The sequence below is a fragment of the Neomonachus schauinslandi genome, chromosome 14 (genome assembly GCF_002201575.2).
Source record: "Neomonachus schauinslandi chromosome 14, ASM220157v2, whole genome shotgun sequence".
Classification (NCBI taxonomy): domain Eukaryota; kingdom Metazoa; phylum Chordata; class Mammalia; order Carnivora; family Phocidae; genus Neomonachus; species Neomonachus schauinslandi.
In genome coordinates, this window is record NC_058416.1 from 25,256,530 (window position 1) to 25,281,641 (window position 25,112).

The 25,112-nt window shown below is 48.3% G+C and overlaps 1 protein-coding gene across 1 annotated transcript in view; it reads right to left on the minus strand.

The window, feature by feature from the left end:
* CTIF (cap binding complex dependent translation initiation factor) overlaps positions 1–25,112 on the minus strand; it is a 214,991-nt gene that overhangs the window by 36,555 nt on the left and 153,324 nt on the right. Inside the window, exon 9 of the mRNA XM_021686347.2 lies at positions 3,501–3,656. Within this exon, the coding sequence (XP_021542022.1) occupies positions 3,501–3,656 (156 nt within the window). The remainder of the gene's footprint in view (positions 1–3,500; positions 3,657–25,112) is intronic.

A 25,112-nucleotide genomic window follows, 5' to 3' on the forward strand; every position in this document is an offset into this window, starting at 1 on the left:
ATACTAAATTACTAAATAGAGGCTAAGTTACCAAATGCTCCAATACTAAGACTCTGTGGAAAGGCGGAGTTGTCAGGGTGGAGTGCCATGTCTCACTCTTGGGAGCTGTCCATGTGGTCCGCTGGGGGTGGGGGCGGGGAGCTTCCCAGAAGTGGCTTGGGCTGGGCCTGGGAAGAGGTGTTACGGCCAGGAAGAGAGAGACTCCAAGGATGGAGTCCAAGGTCTGAAGCTTGAGTAACCAAGAGAACCAGAGAGAACGGTTAATTCAACTGGGTCAGAGTGTGCAAGGAAATGCCCAGGGGACTCCTCCTGGGGCAGGCGGGCTCTCAGAGCCCCAGGTGGCCTCCAGTCTGAAGGGGCTTTGGGGCTAAGCATGCGCTCAATCTTAAAGGGGAGTGGAGGCCAGTGAGCCCCAGGTCCAGTGAAGGTGGCCTGTGAGCTGAGAACCCCGAGATTGCAATGGGGCTGTGAGGATTTTGTATCTTCCTCTTAGGTTTGTTCTAAATGAGATTTTCACACCAAGATGGCCCACGGGTCTGTGTCTGATTCAGGGCCTAGAGGAAAAGGGAGCAGGGGAAGCCAGGGAGGGCGTGCAGAAGCAGAGGATAGAGTGAGTGACCCACAGTTGTAAGAAAAGGCAATCAGGTGGGTTCTGGGGCTGCTTCCTGGCTGTGGGGGTGCTGGAAGGGTGGGTCTGGGCCCACACTAGGATCTGGACTGAGCAGGAAGGCCTTGGGGTGTAGCTCTGGCCACATGATACTGGAGAGGCTTGAGGCATGACCTGGACATATCTAGTGGGCAGCTGAAAATGCAGGCCTGGGACTGTTCTAGGAGTTGGGAGGGCCCGGGGTAGGGTGGTAGGGTGGGTATCTGGGTCAGCCATCTGCATGGCCCCAGGGGAAAAGTCTAAACCTTTCCAGCATGGAAAGAGGCAGCAGCAGTGGCTTTGGCTTCTGGAAACTTCTTGGAGCTGGCCCAACCTGCTTTGGGAATGTCGGTCAGACCTGGGTACGTGTGTGTGTGTGACAGATAAGGTAGGGGAGGCAGCAACAGGCTCTGAGAATTCAGGTGTCTGTCTCCAGAGAGCTGGGAAAGGCAAAGGCTCTCCGTAGGGACTGATACAATCCGTAGGACACACGTTTATGTCCCCATCTCTTCTTAAGGCCCTGTTTTAGGGAAGCTAAGTTCTCTTTGGAAAGAGCTCTAGATGGGTAGTGGAGAAGCTCCAGGCCGGCAGTGAGGGGCTATGTGTCCCCGGGCAGGGCACTCAGCCTCTGTGCCCCTTTAAGATTGGGCATGTGCCGGGCCCTAAGTCAGACTGGAGGAAACCCAGCTCTCTGAGAGCCACCGTGCCCTAGAACAAGTCCCTGGGGCATTTCCTTCTACATTCTGACCTCGTTGTCCTGGTGCGCTTAGCACCCTCTCCACACCGTGTCTTTCTCCCTGAACCCCTTCAGAGCAAGCAGCATGGTCTCCCTCTACAGAGGAGGAACCAAGGCTCAGGGCAGGTGAACTCTCCCCTGGATGGCACAGCTCGAACCTGGCAGAGGCAGGATTGGAGCCCAGGGCTGGTGCTCTGGAACCAGCTCACTGCGGGCCTCTGGCAGAGCGCTCGCAATGTGGGGCTCTGATTTCCCCTTTTATGGTGAAAGCTGTAGATGAACTGTTTGTTCTTCAAGTTTACCGTGAGCATGGCAGCCACTTGTGTTCATGACATCGTCCTGAAAAGTTGAACGCATCAAGCAAGTGTGCATTAGGGGACGCTCCTTGTTTTTTGTGCAGACCTCCTGGCACCTTCCGGATCTCACACCCGAAAGTTCGCGCTACCTCAGGCGGTGTTAGAAGGTCCTGGCAGCCAGGGCCGGCGCTCAGCTGCAGCCTCGCCCCCTGCTTGGGGAAGCAGGTGACGGCAACACCAGGAGGTGCCCAGATCACGCAGAGGGAACGTGTTGGGGCAATCCAGGTCACTGCCCTCGAACGGTGCTGCTCCCTGCCTTGAGCTGGGTTGTCAGGGGCACAGGGCAACTCAGGCAGGGATGGGAGGACCCCAAGAGGCCACTGTCCAAGAAGGCTGCCTTCACATCACCCCCGAGGGATGCAAAAAGCAAAGCTATGGCCCCTTGTGGTGCTGCGTTCTGAGCTTATGACCCTTTGAGAGCGACATACCGTGGGAGGAGGTCATTTGCAGATTCTGAGAAACAATTCTGAATTCAAGTGCATTTGTTAGGAGGGACGTTGGGCTCTGTGGAGTGGCAGAGGCTGACGGGTTTACAAGGTGTCTGAGAGAGGTCTGCATGCTCTGCTTTAGTGAGCATCCACACAGTCGGGAATGAGCACCTTGTTTCCCATAAACGGATGCTTCAAAACCATCTACAAATACCCTCTCCTTTCTCTTAGGTTGCTCTATTATCTTCTTCCTTTGCAAAACACAAAAATGTCCCCTGACTGCACACCCCCCTGTAGTTGACAAGTTCCTCTTTCCTGTTGCCTTTCACAGAAACACTTCTCCAAAGACTTGTCCACACTCATGTCCTCACCTCCACCGCCTCCCCGCCTCCTGGCCATTCCTCCATCTACACCCTCTCTCTGGGTGATCCCATCTGGTCCCCAGCCTTGAGCACCAAGTATACACGGACACTTCACAAAATGCTCAATTCCGAGTCCCCAGGGCTGACACTTCTTCCCAGTTTTCAGACGCTTCTACCTGAGCAACAGTGGGACAGCTCTCTGGGGATGACCACCGGGTCACCCAAACAGAAAAAAACCACCTCCTAGTTTTCATCCCCTTCTGTTTCTCTTCAAGCCCTCCCTATCCCAGAAAATGGTGTCACCAGGCTTGTGAACCAGGAGCCCACATCACTTCCTCCATTCTCCGATATCTCATGTCAGCGGGTCCTGTTGGTTCCATCTCAAAAATATAACTGGAATGCAAACCTCCTCTGCGCTGTCATGGCTGTGTTCTGAGCCACCAACCTCTCCCTCACCCCATAATGAACTCCCAGCTTCTGGCCCCCAAGAGTAGCCAGGATGACCCTCTAAAGTGGGCTATATATACCTGGTAGGGCAAGTGCGTCACTGACCTCTTGCTTCTCAAAAGCTCTCAGTTATTCTCATTTATTTCTTCTTCAGATGAAATTTAGAAGCAAGTATTTTTTTTAAATATATAATTCAATGGTAAACCAATCTAGACCAAAGATCCATTCATTCAATTAATATTTACTGGAGGCCTCCTCTCTGCAGGCAGTGTTCTAGATTATGAATGACTGAAGTCTGAGTTAGTAATAATTTCCTTTGGAGGGCTTTTTCCCTCTATATAAACCCAATGAATTAAAACCCTGCTTTGGTAAACAGAAGCACAGAGAGTGACGTTTCTGTTTACCAAAGGATCGATCATTCTAGGTGGTACAAGCCCTTTCCTGGCGTGTTTGAGTTTTGCTCACAGACATTCCAGGGTGGCCTTCCCCGCCAGGGCAGTGGGCCCGGCCACGCGGGTCTCTTACCTCCCTGAGGCAGGTGTAGATGGGGCAGACGAGCACGCGGAAGGGCTCGCCAGTGCTGCTACGCATGGTCCCGAACACCTCACACAGGAAGGTGATGAAGCCAAGCCAGCGTTCCACATCCTGCTGCTGAAGCTCTTCCCGCACGGTGAAGTCCTTCTGTGGAGGCACGAGAGACCGAGTCAGCCTCACCAGGGTCAGTCTGCCTGGCTGTGGTGCCTGCTGTCTAAGGGCCGGCTCTAGACAACTGGTAAACCCCATGCTTTCACTAAGGAGGGATGGGTGACCCTTGGCTGGAGTGTGAATGTGGGGGACTCACGTGTGGGTAGCAGGGCCACCTTGACTTTTGGCCACAGCACCTCTTCTTCAGTTCCCAGATTGGGGGCCCCTCAGCCTTGCCTCACTGACCCCAATGCTGAGGTGGGGGAGTGAGATGAAGGGCAGATGACACCTTTCCCAGAGTTATCACCTCCCCCGTCCAACTCCGTGTGCCTAAACCACCTCCCTTTGCTAATCCCCAAAGCATGCCCTCCACATGAGGGAGGGTAACCAGAGAATTGTCCTGCACGTCAGCAATTAGTGACTGAGGCCCATTGTGGCTCCAGCACTGGGCTGGAGACAGCTACGGCCCCTGCCTGCAAGGGGTTTAGACACACTCATTCATCCTCCCTAAAAACAGTATTGCCCCATTGTGTGCCAGGTGCTGTATTAAGGACTAGGAAATGACATGTTCACTTGTAACCGTGATACAAGAGAGAAGGTATCAAAGCCACTGTGGGGTTCCAGGTGAAAGGATTTGGGGAGCTCAGAGGCAGAAGTTGTCACTTTGAATGGGAAATCAAGGCCACGAAAGAGCTAGGATTCTGACTCAGGAATGTGGGGCATTTCAGGCGGAGAGAACAATGATGTGGGGAGGGTAATATGGATGTCTGGGAAATAGGGAGGTAGAATGCAGTCTGGGTCCTGCACGGGTGGCATAGAGAAGAAAAAAACAGGAGGCAGGGCCGAGAAAGAGGGTGGGGCTAGAGTATGGATAATTGCACCCAGCCAAGGAGCTTCATTCTGTGTGATGGCTGGCAGAGAAGGTTTTGGGTGGGTCATGAAAGGCCATGGTCATATCTCTGCTCCTGACAAGGGTACTATGGCATGGATGCGGAGACCAAGCAGGAGGCCGCCGCCAAAGTGCAGGCTGAATGAAACTACACTCTCTGGCATTCGAGAGATAAGAATCTGTGGTAGGTTAGATTATATTCAGAAATATATTTCCCCTACCTCTTGTCTTCAGGTTTGGCCATATGACTTGCTTTGGCCAACAGAATGAGGCAGAAGTGACAGGGTGCCAATTCTGATCCGAGGCCTTAAGAGGCCTTGCATAGTTATGCTTACTCTCCCATGCTTCTCCCATTGTCATTGTGGTCTGATGGTCCCAAAGGGAAGACGAGAGAATGTGAAGCAGGGCTCCACCCAAGTCTAGACTAGATCAGGTGGCCCCCAGCCAACCTGCACACATATAATCTAACTACAACACAACACTGTGTGCCACGAGGATTTCTGTGGTTGTCTGCTGAGCAGTACTAGCTGCCTGATACAGGATTGTTATAAAAGACACTGTCAAGATAAAGAGTTGCCAAGTGATGGATTTCAGGGTTGATGGAAAAGGAAGAGTCAAATATGATACCAAGATTCTGGATGTGGGGGACTGTGCCACCAAGAGGAATAGGACATGGGAGGGAAGAGGCTGTAGCACGTGCCGCATGCCGTCCCCACCATCCAGTACCCCTCCCCATCGTGGATTTTGGGCTGAGCATTCTCCTGGATGCCCAAATCTCAGAATCTCCAGAGAAGGAAGGTCCTCACGGAAGACTTGGCTAATGTCTGTCCCTTGTGTATGATGGAAGTGCTATCTAGAAACCTAAAAGGGCATATGGGACCTCAGCCTCCTCGGCTGGCCAATTTGCGGCTGGATGAGAAGATCTCCAAGAGATGTCCCTCCAGTTCCTGCTTCTGATGAGCCTGGGTCATGGCTTATATGTTTCAGAATTTCTCCAGCTTAAAGTGTGTGTGCGTGTAGCAGTCCACTACCTGTGCACCAGACGCCGAGCCAAGGACCTGAATGTAATGTCTCATGTAATCATCACAATGATCCCACTAGGCCGGTCCTATTATTGCCCCATTTTAGAGATGATGAATCTGAGGTTAGGAAGTTACCCAACTTGGCCATGGCTACGTGGAAATGGCAGAGCTGGGATTTGAACCTGGATCTGCCTACTCTGGACACCAAGCTTTTTCCCCACTTCTTTTCTCATGGTGTTTTGAAACTGGAAAGGTAGTACGTCAGAGCCCAAGCTCTTACTCACTTTGTGTCTGAATTTTCCACTAAGTCATTTGTTCATACTGCCCCCGGAAGTCCATTCAAGCTCACAGATCTCATGGGCCCCATGCCGACTCTTGGGTCTCCTGCCTCCCCACTCACTTCCCACTGAAATGTCTACCTGTGTACAGCTGTGGTTTGCCAGTTCATGGAGCTCTCCCGCCCTGGAGTCTGAGACAGGGCGGTATCCCTGGAAGAGTCCCCTGGGTTTAGCCAGGGACCCCAAAAGGAGCGGGGTCTCCTTCCTAGTATAGAGCCTGGAGCAGGGAGCCCACAGGGGCTGACCTGTGTTGTTCTAGGTACCTGTGAATGAATGAATGACTTTGCCCCCCACCCTAAGGCCTACAAAGGGCCCTGGACTGCTGGCCTTGAAGTCATAAATCTTTAGGTAGTTCCACCCTCATTAGCCTGTGTTTACCCCACTGTATCCTTATGTGGTCAGAACAGAGGCAGGCATTAGCATTCTCATTTTAGAATGGGAGAAACTGAGGCACAAAGCAGTTAAAAGACTTGACCAAGGTCACGCAGGACTAGAATCTGAATGAGAACCCAAGCACTACCATTGTTCTCAAATCTGGGCTAAATGTTTTTGGTCCTGGTTGCACCCGGAGGAGCTTCGAAGCTACAGGTGCTTGGACTTTGCCACACAGAGGCTTGTGTAGCTGGCCACAGTGGGGCCTGGACACTGGTCATCTGTGAAAGCCCTCAGGTGATTCCAGTGTGTGGCCATGGCCGAGAACCACAGCTCCAGGCTTTTATAAGGTGCTGACTTGGGAGTTAAAATGGGGCCCGTCCATCAGGGCCCAATTTGTCCTTTTCCCATCTCACAGAGAAATACCCGAGCAGGCAGACGAAGAAGAAGAAAGCCCCACAACAACACCGAGAAGGAAGATAACAGTTCACCAACAGCCTCCTCACCAGACTCGGGAGGTAACACCACAAACTCAAGTGCTGTCACCAAGAAGCTCTAGTTGCCCAGAGCAGCTTGGCCTCCTACCCAGAAGATCAAAGGTTAGGGGTAGATGGGTAGGTAGCCTGACCTTCGGCCTCTCCCTGTCTGCCCCTGGCTGGTAGGCAGTCTGGGATTACTTATAAACCCTGTCCTGTGCACCCAGGCAGCTCCTAGCAGCACTGCTCTTGTCCTGGTCCCTGCAGATTCAGGGGCCAAAGGTACCCTGTGTCCTCAGAGGTGTGGTGCTCTCAGGCAAAGCCCTCTCGGGCAGGGAAAGTCTTGGGGCAGTGCACACCAGAAACTGGAGTTTTAAAAAAATGATCAAATCTGATCAAAGAACTACAGCTTGACTCCATTTCCTCCTGATAATCAGTGGCATTGAGAGAGGATTCTGTTTGGGGCTAGCAACATGCACTAGAAAACCGAACACCTGCTAAATGTTGGAAATCAAACTTGGGATGTGCACACGAAGCCACCCACGGAGAGGGGGACTCTACTGTTGCCGCAGCAGACATTGAGAATTCCAAGGACGATCCATATCGTTAACCCCCAAACCAAACTGAGCCTTCGTCATTCAAGGGTAAGGGAAGAGAAAGGCAGTATGCTGTCTAAGGGAAAATCCTGCACTGCAGAGTAGGGGGCTGCTACCCCGAAGACCTAATGGAAATGCATAGCTTTGAAAATGGTAACAATATACCAAGAATAAATAAAATTCAAGATTCCAGTGTAAAACGTGTGGGCTTTTAGTTCCATAAGAATAACACTGAGATGAAGTGTAAGATGGGAGCTGGCCTTCGGGAAGAACGGATGGGAACGAGAGGTACCACAGCAACATGAGAGCGTGAGCTGAAGGCAGTGAAGGACAGAATGTGCGCTGCAGAAAAAGTCGCACATAAGACAGCTAGGAAGTTGAAGACAAGGATAAATAGATGAAAAAGAAAAGAAAGCGGTGAAGACTGAGTGGACGGGTGTCTGACCTGTGAATTATAGAGGCTTTCAAAAAGGATCCCAGAATACATGGAATAAAGACACCAGAGGGAAACACTTTGAGTTGAAAACCAAAAGCCAAAGAAGAATGGACTCTGCAGGCAGAAAGGGCTCCCAGCGTCCCAGAGCCCCACCATGGATACTTAGCAGGAGAACACTCTTTTTTAATTTCAAGAAAAAGAAAAATTCTAAAAACAGCTTTGAAGGTGGGGGGGGGAGGGGAACCCCTAGGTTTCTTACAAAGGAACAAAAATATGGTTGGCCTTATATTTCTGTATTTGATGTTAAAATTCAGACATTGAGACAACATCTTCCCTTGCTTGAGGGGGAAAGAACATACACAGCTGTGAGTGAAAGGAGAAACGCATCTTACATAATAAGCAAAGGTTTTTAAAAGTCCTATCTACGTGCTTATCTTAAAAAAAGGTCAAACTGGGGCGCCTGGGTGGCTCAGTTGGTTAAGCTACTGCCTTCAGCTCAGGTCATGATCCTGGAGTCCCGGGATCGAGTCCCGCATCGGGCTCCCTGCTCAGCAGGGAGTCTGCTTCTCCCTCTGACCCTCCTCCCTCTCCTGCTCTCTGTCTCTCATTCTCTCTCTCTCAAATAAATAAATAAAATCTTTAAAAAAAAAAAAGTCAAACTGGTGCAGCCGCCATGGAAAACAGTATGGCGATTCTTCAAAAAATTAAAAATGGAAATACCCTATGATCCAACAATTCCACTTCTGGGTATATACTCGAAAGAACTAAAAGCAGGGTGTTGAGGAGATATTTGTACACCCATGTTTATAGCAACACTGTTCATAACAGCCCAGAGGTGGTAGCAACCTAAATGTCCATCAGCGGATGAACGGATGAACAAAATGTGACACGTGTATACCACGGAATATTATTCAGTCTTAAAAAGGAAGGAAATTCTGACATATGCTACAATACAGGTGAACCACGAGGACATTATGCTAATTGAAACACGCTAGTCACAGAATGACACATACTGTATGATTCCACTTATACAAGTATCTACAGAAGTCAAGATCACAGAACCGGAAAGTAGAATGATGGTTGCTGGTGGTTGGGGAGAGAGGGGACTGGAGGATTGTTTAACGGGTTAGAGTCGCAGTTTTGTAAGAGGAAAAAGTTTTGGGGATTGGGTGTAGAACAACGTGACTACACTTGACTTGACTGAACTACACACATATAACCAGTTGAAATGGTAAATTTTACTTAGGTGGCATTTTCTTTTGCCACAATTAAAAATAATTTAAACATTTAAAAACTCTCTTAAATGCATGCCCAGCCAACAAAATTTAGACTCAGTTTGAGGAAATCATGGTATAGAAGGACCAGAAGTGAAAACTGAAACCAGGTAGACTTACGGAGTTAACAAAATAAGTAATTATAACTTTGGTTGTGAGTCAGAATCAAAAGCTGAAAATAGCCCTTGAAAGAGAAGTTATTTAATCTTTAAATGTAATTTGAATAAGAATTTCATAGCAGTAGTGATTTAATACTCTAAGATTAACTTACTGAAGACTGATACATACTGGTGGAAGACGAACAGAAGATGGTAAAGCATACACATTTCATAATTTAGACCTTAAGGATTCAGCAGTTATTGCTTCTTTCTTAAGTATGGTAATCATAGAAATAGAAGTTAAAGTATGCCTTTAAAAGTATTAAAAGTAAACACTAGTAACCATTAGCAGAACTGAAAACAGGATATATAAAATAAATGGATGGGTAAAAATAATTGTGGGCAAATAAAAATAAAATTAAAGCGCTAGTAAGATCAAAGTAGTTTTCAAGATGACGATCATTAAATAAACTAAAAAAGGTTACATATAAATAAAATTACATTCATAATAGATAACAAAAAAGATTATACACTGCATAGCATAGACTCGAAATACATAAAACAAAAGCTATTGAAACATAAGAAAAAAATAGGAAGAATAGCATCTGGAAATGAAGCTGCTAGCATTCCATGGCTGATTAACAAAATGTAACCACTTAGCTGATTTAGATAATGTAATTAATAAGACTAAATTGAAACCAGCCTCATGTAAGCTGTGATTCACTCTAAATTTCAAAGCACAGAAATTCTACAGGTTACGTACTTGGGCCAAGAATTAAGAACAATTAAAAAACAGCCCATTACGTGGATGTTTAAAAATGGTCTCCCAAAGGGGGCACCTGGGTGGCTCAGTTGGTTAAGCATCCGACTCTTGATTTCAGCTCAGGTCATGATCTCATGGTCATGGGATCGAGCCCTGTGTTGGCCTCTGTGCTGGGTGTGGAGCCTGCTTAAGATTCTCTCTCTCCCTCTGCCCCCTCCCCTCTAAAAGGAAAAACAAAGTCTCCCAAAGAAAGATGGAATAAAGACATAATCAAATACATGTTAACAGATTAGGAAATAAAGAGTTACAGGGGCGCCTGGGTGGCTCAGTCGTTAAGCGTCTGCCTTCGGCCCAGGTCATGATCTCCGGGTCCTGGGATCGAGCCCCGCATCGGGCTCCCTGCTCCTGCTTCTCCCTCTCCCACTCCCCCTGCTTGTGTTCCCTCTCTCGCTGTGTCTCTGTCAAATAAATAAATAAATAAAATCTTAAAATAAAAAAAGAGTTACAAAAACTTGTGGGATGTGGTCAAAGCTATAATGAAAGGTAAATTTATAGTCTTAACTATTTTGGCTATTAAAAAGAGGAAGCCAATACATCATCTAAACCTATGCTGTCCAACTTGGTAGCCACTAGCAACATGTGACTACTGAGTGCTTGAAATGTGCTTATACAAACTGAGATGTTCTGTAAGCGTAAAAGAGACAGGAGTTTTTGAAAGCTTAGTACGAAAGAATGTAAAATGTCTCCTATTTTAAAAATACCGATTACATGCTGAAATTTTGGATATACTGGGTGAAATAATATAAGTTACTAAATTTGAAATTACATATGCAGGGGCGCCTGGGTGGCTCAGTTTGTTAAGCCTCTGACTCTTGGTTTTGGCTCAGGTCATGATCTCAGTGTACTGGGATTGGGCCCTGTGCTGGGCTCCAAGCTCACTGGGGAGTCTGCTTGAGATTCTCTCCCTCTCCCTCTGCTCCTCCCCCCACCCCCAGCTCATGCTCCTCTCTCTCTCAAATAAATCAATCAATCTTAAAAAAAATACATATTTGGATCCCATATTTCTACTGACTACTGTTAATCTATATATCTGACTCAAAAATTAGAAAGCCACCAGTAACTAAGGAAATATATGAAAGGACATAATACAGATAAAGCTAGAAACTAATTAATTAGAAAACAGAGAAAGGAAATTTTGTAAAATCAAGAAAGAAGTAACAGAAATCAAATTAGAAATATAATCAAAATACTTAAAAAACATATATAGTAGATAAAAATGCAATAAAAGCTATTTACAACTCTATGCTGATGATTTTGGGAAAAAAATGATAAAATAGGAGATGTTTTAAAAAAATAAATATCAAACTTTCCTAAAAAAAATCAATAAAAGGCCAGAAAAGACTAAAAATCATAAAATAAATGAAAAGTTCTGAATTAGGAGGTCTCTAAATTTATGATTTTTATAGGTAAGTTGATTCAAATTTTCAAAAAATTATATAGCTGCTCTGCTATGTAGACTGATCTAGAACAGAAAAAAGATAAACTTTTCCCTGATAGGAAATTACAAATAAGGAAGCCTATGGGCTTATCTCTCTAATGCGAGTAGATGTGAAAGTCCTAAATGAAATGCTAGCAAATGGATCCATTATAACCAAGTAGATTTTATCCCAGAAAGGCAAGGATGATTTAGTATTAGGAAATCTATAAACACAATATATTACACATCAATAGGCCTGATTAAAAAATTATAGCAACATCCATGACCCTTGGAAGGAAGGAGATAAAATGATTTGATATGATTATACAAATGAAAAACCCAAGAGAACTCTCTAATAAAGATTAGAATTAATATGAGAGTTTAGCCACTAACTAATTAGTAAGAGTATTTAGATGCAAAATTAATATACAAAAATCAACAGCTTTTTAAATGATAGGATTAACCAATGAGATATTTTAGTGCACCAAAGCTCATTTATTAAAGCAATTAAAATACTTACCTAACATTATTTAGGAATGTGCTAAATTTCTATGAAGAAAATTGCAAAACCAAACTACGAGATTTCGGACAAAGTCTTCAACAAATGAAGAAACACACAATATTCCTTAATGGGTAGACAGCATTATAAAGATGGTGATTCTCCTTGAAATAATTCACAGGTGTAATCCCTGTTTGTACTCCATATTCCAAAAGGAACTTTTTGGAGGGAAAGGGGGAATGGAAGCTTGAAAAAAATAATCCTGGGCGCCTGGGTGGCTCAGTTGGTTAAGCGACTGCCTTCGGCTCAGGTCATGATCCTGGAGTCCCGGGATCGAGTCCCGCATCGGGCTCCCTGCTCGGCAGGGAGTCTGCTTCTCCCTCTGATCCTCCTCCCTCTCATGCTGTCTCTCATTCTCTCTGTCTCAAATAAATAAATAAAATCTTTAAAAAAAAAAAAAAGAAAAGAAAAAAATAATCCTAAAAGTAATTTGAAAGAGTAAGGCAGTGGGGGAGGGGTGCCTGGGTAGCAGTCCATCAAGTGTCTCGGACTCTTGATTTCTGCTCAGGTCAAGATCTCAGGGTTGTGAGATTGAGTCCCACATTGGGCTCTGTGCTGAATGTAGAGCCTGCTTAAGATTCTCTCTCCCTCTCCCACTGCCCCTTCCCCCATCTCCAAAAAAAAAAAAAGAGTAATGGGGGAAATAGCTAAAATCAAAATTGTAAAGAGTCATATTATTTTTCACCTATCCTAAAGCTTTACTAATGAAAAGGGTGTGGAACTGACATAAGAGTGGACAGCTAGATCACACAGCCTAGAAACACGTTCAGCATCCATAAGGATTTATCACATGGTCCCCGGAGGACCACAAATCAGTGGCAAAGAGAGCATTATTCACTCAAGCAACCCAGCAGGTACAGCTAAGTATGGGGGGGGGGGTAATAATTCAGAGTCTCCCTTCACACTGAGCCCTAAAATGAATACCAGATGGAATAAAGAGGTAAATGTTAAAGAAAAAAAGAAGACAAACCGTAAGAATTTGATAGAGAATCAAACTTCTGGATGGAGGGGGGCTTTCTACATCAACACAACAAAGGAATCAAAATACTGCAAACACACTTAGGAGGCAATTAACATTCTGGGAAAAATGTCTGCAATAAATGTGACGAAGGGTAATAGTCTTAACCTATAAATAGCTTGATCAAATTTGTAATAAAAGTACTAAATCCCTCACGGACAGATGGAGAAAGACCATTAAAAGACAATTCTTATATCAAAACATAAATTGCTGGTAAATAAATGAAAACAAATTAATTAAATCTCAGTAGCAATCAAATGAATGAAAACACTATTTTTTTCTACTTATTATATTAATAAATTAAAAACCAGTAATTGTCAATACTGTGGAGGATGCAGTGAAACAGATATTCTCATATATGCACAGTGCGCATTGGTTATACTTTCCTAAAAAAATCTTAAAATAAGCCTTCAAAGTGTTCTTATTGTTTCATCTAGTAATTGCCCTTTGGGATAATTATCATAAGGCAATAGTTAAATGTAACAGGAAAAATAAGCTTAACACACACAAAAATTCAACAACCTAAGTATCCAACAATAGGGGAATGATTAGGTCAATGATAATCCTTGCACCCATTAAAAATTATACATTTATGAGAAGTTTGTAACAGCTGGGGAAAATGGCTCTATGATACTAAGTAAGAAAAGCAAAAACAAAATTGTGTGTCCTCTATCATCTCATCCAAGATTAGAATGACTGGATTAAAATTAGAATCTCATCCAAAAATCACCCCACGATTTTTTTTTTTAAAGGAAAAAGATGAGAAACATCCACAGTATTGATAGTCATTGTTTCTCAGTAGAAGTGAAAGTCTACTTTGTATGGATTTAAGGATGACCTTTATTTTTTTACTTTTTATTATTTTCTGAATGTCTTTATTTTTCTGCGAACATGTTTTATAATCAGAAAAACAGATACTTGGGAAGAAATTGGCAGGTTGTGACTCTTTTCCTTGATTGTTTTGATGAGGACAGCGGAACTCCCGGAGTGATCTACAGGCTAGCATTGACTTTCACTGCAAGTGTGAGGAAATGGGCTGTGAACATGGCAAGCTCAGAGGCCACCACAACCCAGCTGTGTGTCTCCTCTGGGCACATAGGTTGTAGGCTGCTAGCTTTTCCTCTGGAACAAGGAGCTCTTTTCTGCCAACCGAAACCAGCCATCCCCTGGGTCTCAGCTCTGCCTTCAACGTCAGCCTCTTGCATCCAGAACCAGCAAGGGGCCTCAGATTGGTGGCAGCCATTTCCAAGTCGGGTGTTTGGCTCTGAGCTCTCATCTGACTGGCAGGTTCCCTCCCAGCAACCCCTAGTGCCTTTCCCCAAACTTTAAGGCTACCATTTAAGCCCTGTTTCCTGCCTAAAACTATTTATTGACGTACTGCTATTTCCTGAACCGACCACATCAATAAGCCCTGAAAGCCATTCAGTGGCTCAGGTTTCTCAAGGCATGCTGGGAAATTCTTCCCCGCTCTGGATAACCACATGAACTCTGGCATGATAGAGTCCTGTGGTCAAGCCAAAAACAGCTGCGTGCAGGCACAGGGGGAAAACACCCCCACCCCCAGCCAGCCACAGCGTCGGGGAGATGCTGCTCCCAGCGAGCCAGCGGAGGGAGGGCTGAAGGGACAAGGATCACACTGTATTCTTACACTTCCCGAAGCACACAGATGGCCCCTCCAATCCCTGCAACCTCCCCATCATTTCCTTCTCCTTCTTTGAAAACAAATGACCCAGGGAAATTTGCCCATCCACACTCTATATCCCCAGTGACTCTGGTTTGTTTCTGGGCAGAGAGGTGGCCAGGGCTGCCATCTCCCCAGCGGGGAGGAGAAAGTGCACTTTTATTTACTTCTGGCAGGAAGTTTCTTTTTCCTGGAGAAGCTGGGATGAGATGTGGGAGGGACAGGCATTGAGGAGCTGGTGACAGCCCAGCAGCAGTTGAGTTGGTCTTGGTCCTCCTCCACGGCCATTGGTTGGAGGGCTTAAAAGGAGGATTTGATGGAATTCTTTATATTGGAAAGACGAAAGTCATTTTCAAATAGGAGGTGCTCTATTTTGGCTCGGCTCAAACTTTCACTTCCTTCAGGTTTCCGCTTCAGTGTCAGCCCCTCCGGGAGGCCTCCCCCAACTACGTCTCTAAAGTAACAGCCCCCCCAGGGGCAGAGGCAGGGGAATTCCCAAGCCTAGAGCTGGTCTGGAGGGGAACCTAGAGACTTGCTAGATCAATCGCCCCTGGCCCGAGACACAGAATCCTGGGCGTGCCATTTTCTGTCCTATCCTGGGACCTTCAGGCTCCACGAGACATCTCTGAATCCTTATGAATTGGGATTTGGGGAAGTCAAGCCACCTCAAGTTGGTTTCTGTGACTTAGGACCAAAAGAACTGATCAGTGTGAAAATAGGCCTATCTTCTGTGATTGAATAATGGCTCCCTGGGCTCTAGGCAGGAGGACAGAATGGGGCTGGGAACCAGGGATCAGGATGCATGGCTGGGCAGAGTTGGTAAGGAGAGTGGGCTGAGGCTGGGTGGGCATGCTTCCAGCACAGTCCTGGGTCAGGGGAGGAGGAGAAGGGAGGAGGGCTATCTGGTAGGCATCTGTCTCTTGGCAGTCCTCCTTGGGCAGCCCACACATCCTGCCCCTTGCACACCCACTCGGGGTAGCATCATGGAACAATCACCCAGGGCTTGGTGTCACTCTGACTAGGTCAGAGAGACCTTCTTGGCTTCAAGGAGTGACATGTGCAGAGTATCTGGCGCACAGTAGGTGTTTAACAAGTGACAGAGAGACCTCTTGGTCACTGCAACCTGAGTCATTCTGTCCACCAAAGCTGGGCCCAGACCTGGCCGCCCCCCATCCTTCTGGCAGGCTGTGGGTGCAGACTCAGCCAAGAGGTGTGCTCACCAGGCTGCACCCACAGCTGGCCATCACGGTCACAGCGTGGCCACAGCTGCTAATCTTGGCTCAGTCTTGTTAGGCACGGAGGCCCAGCCCTGGGGATTGAGCAGTACCTTGACTCTGGAACAGCGAGAATCTGACCTGCAAGGGCACTGGGGCTCCAGCAAGTGTCTGCTGCGGATTCCCATCTCATCGGGCGGGGGGGGGGAGAAGGCACCCCAGACACTGGTGTGAGCCTGGGGCTGCCGCCTCCACCCCGACTGATTGCTTGCCTTGAGTTCTGATGTCTGCTGGGCCCTGTACTGCTCCTTGCTGTTGGGCATGTCCTTTCCCACTTCAGGCTGGACTTTTTCCTGAGCATCCCTGACTTCCCTGGTTGCACGGACCAGACATCCACCCACGTGATGCCAAAGCCGTCTCCAACTAGCACATGGCCTGAACTGGCTTATGGGAGGGGTGGGGCTCCAAGGACATAGCTGGTCCCCAGGGCTCAAACATCGATGCCAGAGCAGGCCCTCCCCACTCTTGCCTCTGCCTGTCTTGGTTTTGTGCATATTGACTACTCTTTCTCCTGCCGGGGTCTCCCTTTGTGATGGCAAAAGCCAAAGATGGTGGTCGGCGTCTCCCCATCTCTATCATAATGGCTTTTGAACCAAAGGAAGACAGACCTCCCTCTCTCCTAGTGTCCAAACCACAAATCTCAGGGACAGATTCTGATTGGCCCTGCTTGTCACATGACCATCCGTCAGCCCAATCACTGTGGACGTGGAGATGGGGTTCCCTGATTTGCCAGACCCATGTGGCCAATTCTGTGGCTGGGCGGGTGCAGCGCAGTGACTGACCCCCAGACCACAGGTGGAGAAAACAGCTTCCCCCTGAAAACACAGACCCAGGTCTGGGACCATCGCTGTGGCTTTCACACATGCCTGAAACACTCTTGAGCATCGTGTCAAATTCTCTGCACGTTGGTGGTGACTACCGCCCTCTGAGTCCCACCCAAAAGAATGAAGATCGAGTAACGTTACTGGATGATCTCGAATCTGCTCTAATCAGCAGAGATGAAAATCATGCCCCAAATCCCAGCCCTTCAACTATTATTAATTAAAAAAAAAAAAAAAAGAATCCCTGCAGACATTCTCTGTCACTGATGGTTCACGGCACTGTGGCTGAGAATGCATCCTTTCTGGCACATGGCTCCAGGTGAAAGGAACACTCAGTGGCTGGGAACAGCCATCAGCCACTTGCAGCTGAATCTAGAATATTCTGTAGATATTTTCCAAGGCTCCCAGGGTGTGAGCACCCAGGATATTTCTGGCTTGGCAAAATCAGGTCAGGTTGGCTCAGCTCTGCTGATCCGTATGAGGGGGGTGGGAGCAGAAGCACTGGAGTGCAGTGGGGAGAAGCCGAGAACTTGGGCTGATTCAGTGGGAATTCTGTCTCACACTTATGCAGGCGTGAAGCCTCATTATCAGGCAAGGGGGAGCCAGCCCCTGCTGTGGCTGTGGCCTTGAAAGGCCCTCAGAAGAGGTTGGAAGTTTTCCTTTCAGCCTGAGCAGGGCTGGACTGTTTGACAGACAGGAATACTGGTGGATGAGCAGGAATTCCTCCGTCCACGGTGTCATAGGACTCATTTAGCCTCAGGAAGACACTCGCAGGTACTTGCCAGGTACAGGTGAGCTGGAGAGCACTGAAGTCTCCTAGGGCAGCCCTCAGTAACCAGACACTTAGTAGACTCTGTGGGAAGTCCCTTGGTTGCCAGCCTGACTTTGGTGTAATAGGACCACCGGACATTTACATGTCACTTTTCTTTTCAAAGCACTTCCTACAAACGTTACTGGCTCCACCTCCCACAGCATCTCACACTTCTGAGGCTGGTAGGGCTGGGACCCAGGTCTCTGATTTGGCTTCTGGGGCTCCTTCTTCCCCAAAGTTGTCCTGTTGGAAAAGGCTTGCCTGTAGACAGGATACCTGCCCCTGCCCTGCCTTTCCCTGCAGCTCCCTGCAGATGAGAGGGCCCTGCTGTCACTCTGCAGAGCCCAGATTCCTCTTGGATCCTGCCCAGAGAGTGGCCGTGGGCTCCGAGGCATGTCATCACGGGGGTCTGACCCGGCCCAGGTAGGTCTTACCCACGATGCAGGGCTCTCTGTGGGGAAGGAGGGCCAACTGGAAAAGAAAAGGGCAACCAGTCTAGTTTGGGCAGGTCACCGTGAGATTATCAGGGTTGTCTGTGCCTCAGTTTCCTTATCTGTAAAATGGAAAGAGACTATGCGACCGGTACAGGGTCAGCAGGGTGATGAAGTGACAAACACGTGTGAAACCCCGGGGTTTCACTCTGCTCGCAGAGTTTCGGCCTGGACTGGGTTCTCCCTCGAAAGTTGGGTCCCCTCCCGCAGCCAGAACTGCTGTCTGGGATCCCACTGCTCGGGGCTGGGCCCACGGGCCACGTTCTGGATGCAGGATGGAACGGAGGATGTGAAATCCTACTTTCAATGAGCAGCCCCATTGCTTTTGAAGCTGCCTGGAAGGCTAGCGATAAAAATAGATGATTACACAGGCGTTATTAAACTATTTATAGAATTTGAGAAAACCCCTTGAAATGCTCACGAAAAGATTTGGCCTATAATGGGGATTCCAGAATGACTCAGCCTGAAGCCCAAATCCACCCTCGACTTTGAACTTTGCCACAGACGAAGTCTTCAAAAATCACATTAACATTTATGGGGCATTATCCCTCAGGGAAGCTGGAATGCGGGTGCGCACATCTTTTATCAAGCTGTATCCCGAAGTGTTTACTGGACAACAGTTGAGCAACAACTTGGGGTGGGGTTCATGGAAGGGAACTGGGGAGGGGAACACAAGGTCCAGAAGGCCAAAATTTGCATCCACGTATCCTGGCTCCTGCCCTGGTTATAAAGACCACATGGGGGTATGGATATGGAAGTCATTGTCATGCCTGCTCCTTTCCACAAAGATGTGGATGGAAGCTGTTTGCATCAGGCTCTGTCTGAACCACCCCTCGATTGCAACATGCCATTCCATTTGGTGTCTGCTCTGTACCTGGCAAAGTAGGGGTGGGGGTGTCCCTGAAGGAAGCATCCAGGCCTTTCTCGATGAGCCACAAGCTCCAGGCTGCAGACCAGATGGGCCCTTATGCTGTTCCAAGGACGCTTGGGCCACCTGTGGGGGTGGATGACCAGCGGTCGGGGGAGAGCCTCAGTGCCTGGCCCAGCCCCTCTACTGGATCTGTTTCACATGGTTGAGGATAGGCCCAAAGTCAAGTTTGGAAAAAATAACACTGCTGCTAAAAATGTCTCAAAAACACTGGTGTGTCAAGAGTACACACAAGGGGCTCAAAAGCCAGAGAGGCCTGGGTGATCAGACTTCCACCCAGCCCTTGGACCTGGGCAAGCCCCAGGACTTCTTGTGGCCTCACATCCCCATGTGGGAAAAGGTGACAGGGCTAGACAGAAGGAGAGTGAAAACTCTCTGACCAGGGCAAATACTCGATGGATGCTTCTCCTCTTCTTGCTTCCCTGGCCTTCCCAAGTTAGGCCCCAAGGACATCCATGCCCGCTATGATGAGATAGCCTGTCTGACGTCCCGCTCCTTCGCCCGTGTATGGTGTGAGTTAGAATCGGGTGTGGGGGGGGGAATGGCATCTGTGCAGAGGGAGAACAGTGGGGGGTAGTGACACCAGGTTACTGAGCCAGGGGAGGGCCAGGGGTGGGGAGCACTCCACTGGGAGCTGACGTTCTGGCTAGCACGAGTCTCATGAGATGTTTTATTTCCTTGGCTATACTGAAAGCCTCTTGGTGTCTTTCTTCTCTTTTCTGCCTCCCTCACATATCCGGCAGAAAGTAGAGCTGGGTATAAAATGGCAGTTTGGAAACTCTTGATGACTTAATTTGAGAAGAGGCCTTCAAGATATTTCTGTTGAAGGTTGTGTTAACTGTGAAACACTAGAAGAGTTGGGGAAGAAAAATCTATCTTGTCTCCACGCATACCAAGGTGCCCCACCCCTACCCCGCTAGGCTTTTCTCCCCAGGACTGGGGACACTTGGGCCTTTGAAAAGTTGGCTCACATGCCCACCCTTCAGCTGTTGGCCATCTTGTCTTCTCCTCCCAGAGGCCTCCTGCCTTCTTTAAGTAGATCCTTTACTCCGGTTACTGCCCCACCGCCATATCATTGGCTCTTCTTCATAGCACATAACACAATTTGGAATTAGACACTTGCTGGTTTATGTGCCCAGTGACTGCCTCTCCCGTTTGGGCCACAAACATCATTAGGGCAGGGGAACTCTGTCTGCTTTATTCCCCAATATACATCCAGTGACCAGGGCATAGTAGGCTCTTGGCAGGTATTTGTGGAGTACCTGAACAAATGAATGGAAGTCTCTGAGGCAGCATGGCGCCAGGGAGGGGATATTGTCAAGGCATGGGGGAGGTGATCCTCTGGTTGCTCTACCAGTAGGTAACTTCCCTGCTAGATCTGAGTGTGGCTTTGGTAAAAGTCAGAGAGGGCATGAATACGAGATGATTCTAGATTGGGTTATAAAGGGAAGTTTCTTAGGGGAAAAAGATAGATGCTAAGATGGGAAGCTCATTCTGTCCTTATTCAAGTTTCTGCTCATATGAAGGTGGATGGAAGAAAGGGATGATTCCTCATCAAAATGGGGTCCAACAGGAGCCAAGAGAGAAGAAGGAGCTCTGAAACTGAAAAAGGGTGTGTTATCTTTCCTAAGAAATGATCAAACAGAAACACCAGAAGCCCTGCCTCTTTGAGGCTATGTGACCTTGGGCAAGTTATTCACCTACCTGGGCCTCGGTTTGGTTATCCACAAAATGGGGCTCATTAGCCCCATGTCCCATGTCCCATGAGGCCCATGAGTGGTGGTGAAGACTGAATGAGGGAGGTAATGGATATAAAATCACCAGGAGAATGGAAAGTACTCTACAAAACGGGGTGGTTGGCCTTGACGGATAAGCAAGCACACCTTGCTCACCAGCCCCTCAACATCCAGCTTGGTCCTGGCCTTGCATGAGGTAGAGGGCTCAACAGACACATCCTGAATGGATCCACGTGTCCCAGGCTTGCCAGCTGGCACCCATCACTTTCCCCACCCGTGGTCTTGCTGACCAGGCGCCTCCTGTCAAGCCACATGCTGGGTGGTGGGAGGAGGCTCCATTTGCTAGAGCAGGCTTGCCTAATCTTGGTATTGTAGACATTTTGGGCTGGATTACTCCTTTTTGTGGGGCTCTGTCCCATGCACTGTAGGCCTCTACCCACTCAATGCCAGTCGAAGCTCCCCACCCTCACCCCAAGTTGTGAAAACAAAAAAATATCTCCAGACATTTTCAGATACATGCTGGGGGCAAAATCCCCCCCCCCCCCCCACTGGGAGCCACTGCCTCAAGTGAAACCCTGCCCATTCCTGTACCCCACAGTGCAACTTTTTAGGCCACAGCAAGACTCAGAGGCACTGGGATGATGCTGGGGAACAAGAGGGACTCTACCAAGGTCTATAAGGGGGGACTCCCAAAACCATCTTTAGAAACCTCCTGGGGACTGCACCTGTCACACACCTGCACACCAAGTGGCCCTTTCTCGCTGGACTCAGCCTGGAGCTCCTGCTGACTAGCGCACACCCAGCATTAGCGTCCACAACCCGCCCCTGGGTCCAGTCCACAGACTGCAGCCATATTCCATCTTGTGGATTACAGACACAGAATTAGGATTTTAAAGAAAGCATGAATCCTCATGTGCGATGACCCTTCAAAGCCCAATAGGGTAAAACTAAAGCTTTTGTTCTTCTGGAACTGACAGCTCTGTGCTTCTGTTGTGATGTCAGCACCCTGAGCAAATTATCTTTCATCAGCTTGGCTGTATTTTTAAATGTGACCAGCTTAGCACACTCAGCCCTGCTTATTTGGGGGTGCCTTGGACAACAGACAAGGCAGCTGCATTTAACAGAGGACACTGACAAAATGCCTCCCACATCAGTGTCCCCAGATAAAAATACTGCCAGCTCGTTCACAGGTCTGTGGGAAGAAAGGGCAGGAAGCTGGAGGTACCAATCGTGTCTGGCACCTCCCCACCCCTCTGCCGGCCCCTGGTGGCACTGGCTTTGCCGGAGACGGAGGAAGCGTCACCCGGGTGACAAGTGACGTTCTGACTTAGTGAGAAGAACAGAAAGACCTGGAGTCGTCTCCCTTCCCGTGCCACCAGCTCTGCCCAGCACGGAAGGCTCCACTTCCTTGGCCAACATACCCAAGGGGAGTCCAGAGAGCACTCTGTGAGCTGGGGCAGGTCTCTTGCCCTTGCTGAGCCCCATCTGGAGAACAGCCTCGTACGATGAGCCCTACTGCCTCTCACTGTGAGATCCAAATGCTTGATTCCTGTTCCACGGGGAGGGGAGGCCGGCTGCAGGCCTAGACTAAGCATGGGCCTCAGTGGAATTATCCCAGAAGGCTCCCCTCTGCCCTAGAGCACCCCATCCACCAGCATGCCCCATTAGCACCACACCTTCAGCATAAGGCACTGTTTCTCCAGAAACTCCCCAGTCAAACCACAGGTAATCAACTATAAATCACATTGGCACAGTTCAACTGATCAGAAACTTCCCTTTTATAAGAAAAACAGGACTTGAGACAGGTGTTTTTTTTGTTTTTTTTGTTTTTTTTAAGTAGGCTCCATGCCCAGGGTGGAGCCCAATGCAGGGCTTGAACTCACGACCCTGAGATCAAGACCTGAGCTGAGATCAAGAATCAGATGTTTAACCGACTGAGCCACCCAGGTGCCCCAGAGACAAGTGGGGTTTAAAGAGAGGAAAATTAGGGATAGTTAGGGTACTTCTCATGGGGCAGCACTATGGGAAAGCATCTATAGGGTGGCCGATCACAGGAGGCCTTGGAGTCCACGAGGGACTTTGACAAGGATACTGGCTGGGGACCTGGGCAGGGAAGGCTGCAGTCTGCACCTGTTGGTGCAGTCTCCGACACGGCTTGCTGGCTCTGGGCTGGGCACCTCTGACTCCAGCTGTCAGAGAAAAAGCCTGAGCAGTCTGAAGGACGGCCCTAAGGACACTGCAGGTGTCTGACCCCTGCAAGGACATGGGGGAACCATTCCCACTTCAAAAGTGCTGCGCATCAGCAACCTAAGGGAATGGACGATAGGAGTGTGCTTACGAATATGCCAGAAGCCACAAGCACATAAAAGAGGCCAGCCTGTTCTAAGTCCTTCTCCCCGAGTCAGCCTCGGAGAGGCTGCAGGCGCAGGTGTTTGAGTGTGTGGGGCAGGTGTGTGGGGGGCACACTTCACTTCACTGAAGTGAAGATGGTCTCTTCCTTTTTACAATGCCCACATTGATACGCTGCTTTCTGCTCTAACCACCTCCAGCTAGTCCCCTCTTCCTGTGCAGAGACCCTCATGGATCCAAAAGCTTAAAAAAAAAAAAAAAAAAAGCAGAATAGTGGAAATGGGGCCGCCTGGGTGGCTCAGTTGGTGAAGCGGCTGCCTTGGGCTCAGGTCATGATCCTGGGGTCCTGGGATCGAGCCCCGCATCCGACTCCGTCTCAGCGGGGAGCCTGCTTCTCCCTCTCCCTCTGCCTGCCACTCTGCCTACTTGGCTCTCTCTCTATCTCTCTGTCAAATAAATAAATAAAATCTTAAAAAAAAATAGTGGAAATGTTTGCCATATTACAAATCGGTCTCTTGGGGAGGGGGTGTTCCCGTCTCCACCCTAAGCACACAGTTCTACTGACTGCCAGCACCCGCAAGATGGCGCCTGCCTCAGCCCTCTGGGTGGCAAACAGCTCGGCCTTCCCAAGGCATGGATGGTGACGACTCCATCTTTCTGGAGAGGAAAATCTCATTTCCGTAAACATTAAACTCTTACACAAAGAGATAGGTTTCTTTTGATGGCCTGAAATTCTTCCCCACACAGAATTCTGAATCATTAAGTGAGTGACCAAAAAAAGAAGTTGTACACCCTAGTGCTGAACCCCATTTTGGGAACTCAGAGGAAGGAGGACTGGTCCCATCTTCCCAGTGAATAAGCTCCTGGGGAAAGTAGGACCCACCTATCTGACAGAGTCCAGAGACTAGAGGCACCTCTTTATAAGTCATTTTAAGAAACTTAAATTCATGGGCACCTGGGTGGCTCAGATGGTTGGGCGTCTGCCTTTTGGCTCGGGTCATGATCCCAGGGTCCTGGGATCGAGCCCCGCATCGGGCTCCCTGCTCAGCGGGGGGCCTGCTTCTCCCTCTGCTTCTCTCTCTCTCTCTGTCTCTCATGAATAAATAAATAAAATGTTTAAGAAAAAAAAAAAGAAACTTAAATTCATAAAACTAAGATGTGATTTTTTTTTTTTTTGGCCCCTCAATAAGCATCTTCGTTAGATGGAAGAATGCATGGCAGGCTTCCTTGAATTTGGGGACCACCTTTGAACACTCCTGGCTAGATAAGAAGGTGATGTGCAGGCCCATTTCTTGACACTGCAAGTTATCGTAACCCCAGGAAGCTGTCTCTATGGGAGTTGATGGCCTTGGAGAAGTGGGGAGAGTTTGGGGGAGAAGCTAAGGCCCACCAACAGGTCACAGGGGATGCTCGAGGGACATGGGGATGCCAGGGACAGCAGTTACTTGGGCTCTGAGGACCACATCCCTGCTCGGGCGGGCCTCCGCCAAGGCAGGGAACTAAGTCATGGTTGGACACACCATCCTTCAAAGAGAAGGCAATCTTCACAGCTGAGGATCAAAATACCTCACCAGGATAATGCCACCTGCTTCCAAAACATGAGTTCTTCCTGACATGAAAGCAACATCAGATAAAGCCAACACAGGAAGTGAAGACAAAACTAACCGCGTTTGATTTCTGTATTTCGTCATGGAGCTCCCCAGAGAACCCCAGCCTGCTAATTTGGAGTCCATAACACTCTATCCATCTGTATGCCATCCACCCATTCATCCATCTGTGCACTATTCCTCTGCTCCTCCCCTCCCAGATGTTCATGGGCTTCCTGTGTCACATGCGGACTCCGATGCAGCATACACAAGGGGCCTGAGGGAAGGAACGTCCTAAGCCGCATTCTGAGATTTGCTGAACAATTAGGAAAACCTACAGAGTTCGACAAACTCTGGGTCTGACAGGCATCTCCAGAGGGCATCTGCTCCCATCCTACCTGCTTTCAATCATCCTAGGTGGTTTGTAAAGCTGTCCTATTTTTAAAGCTCTTCTGGGA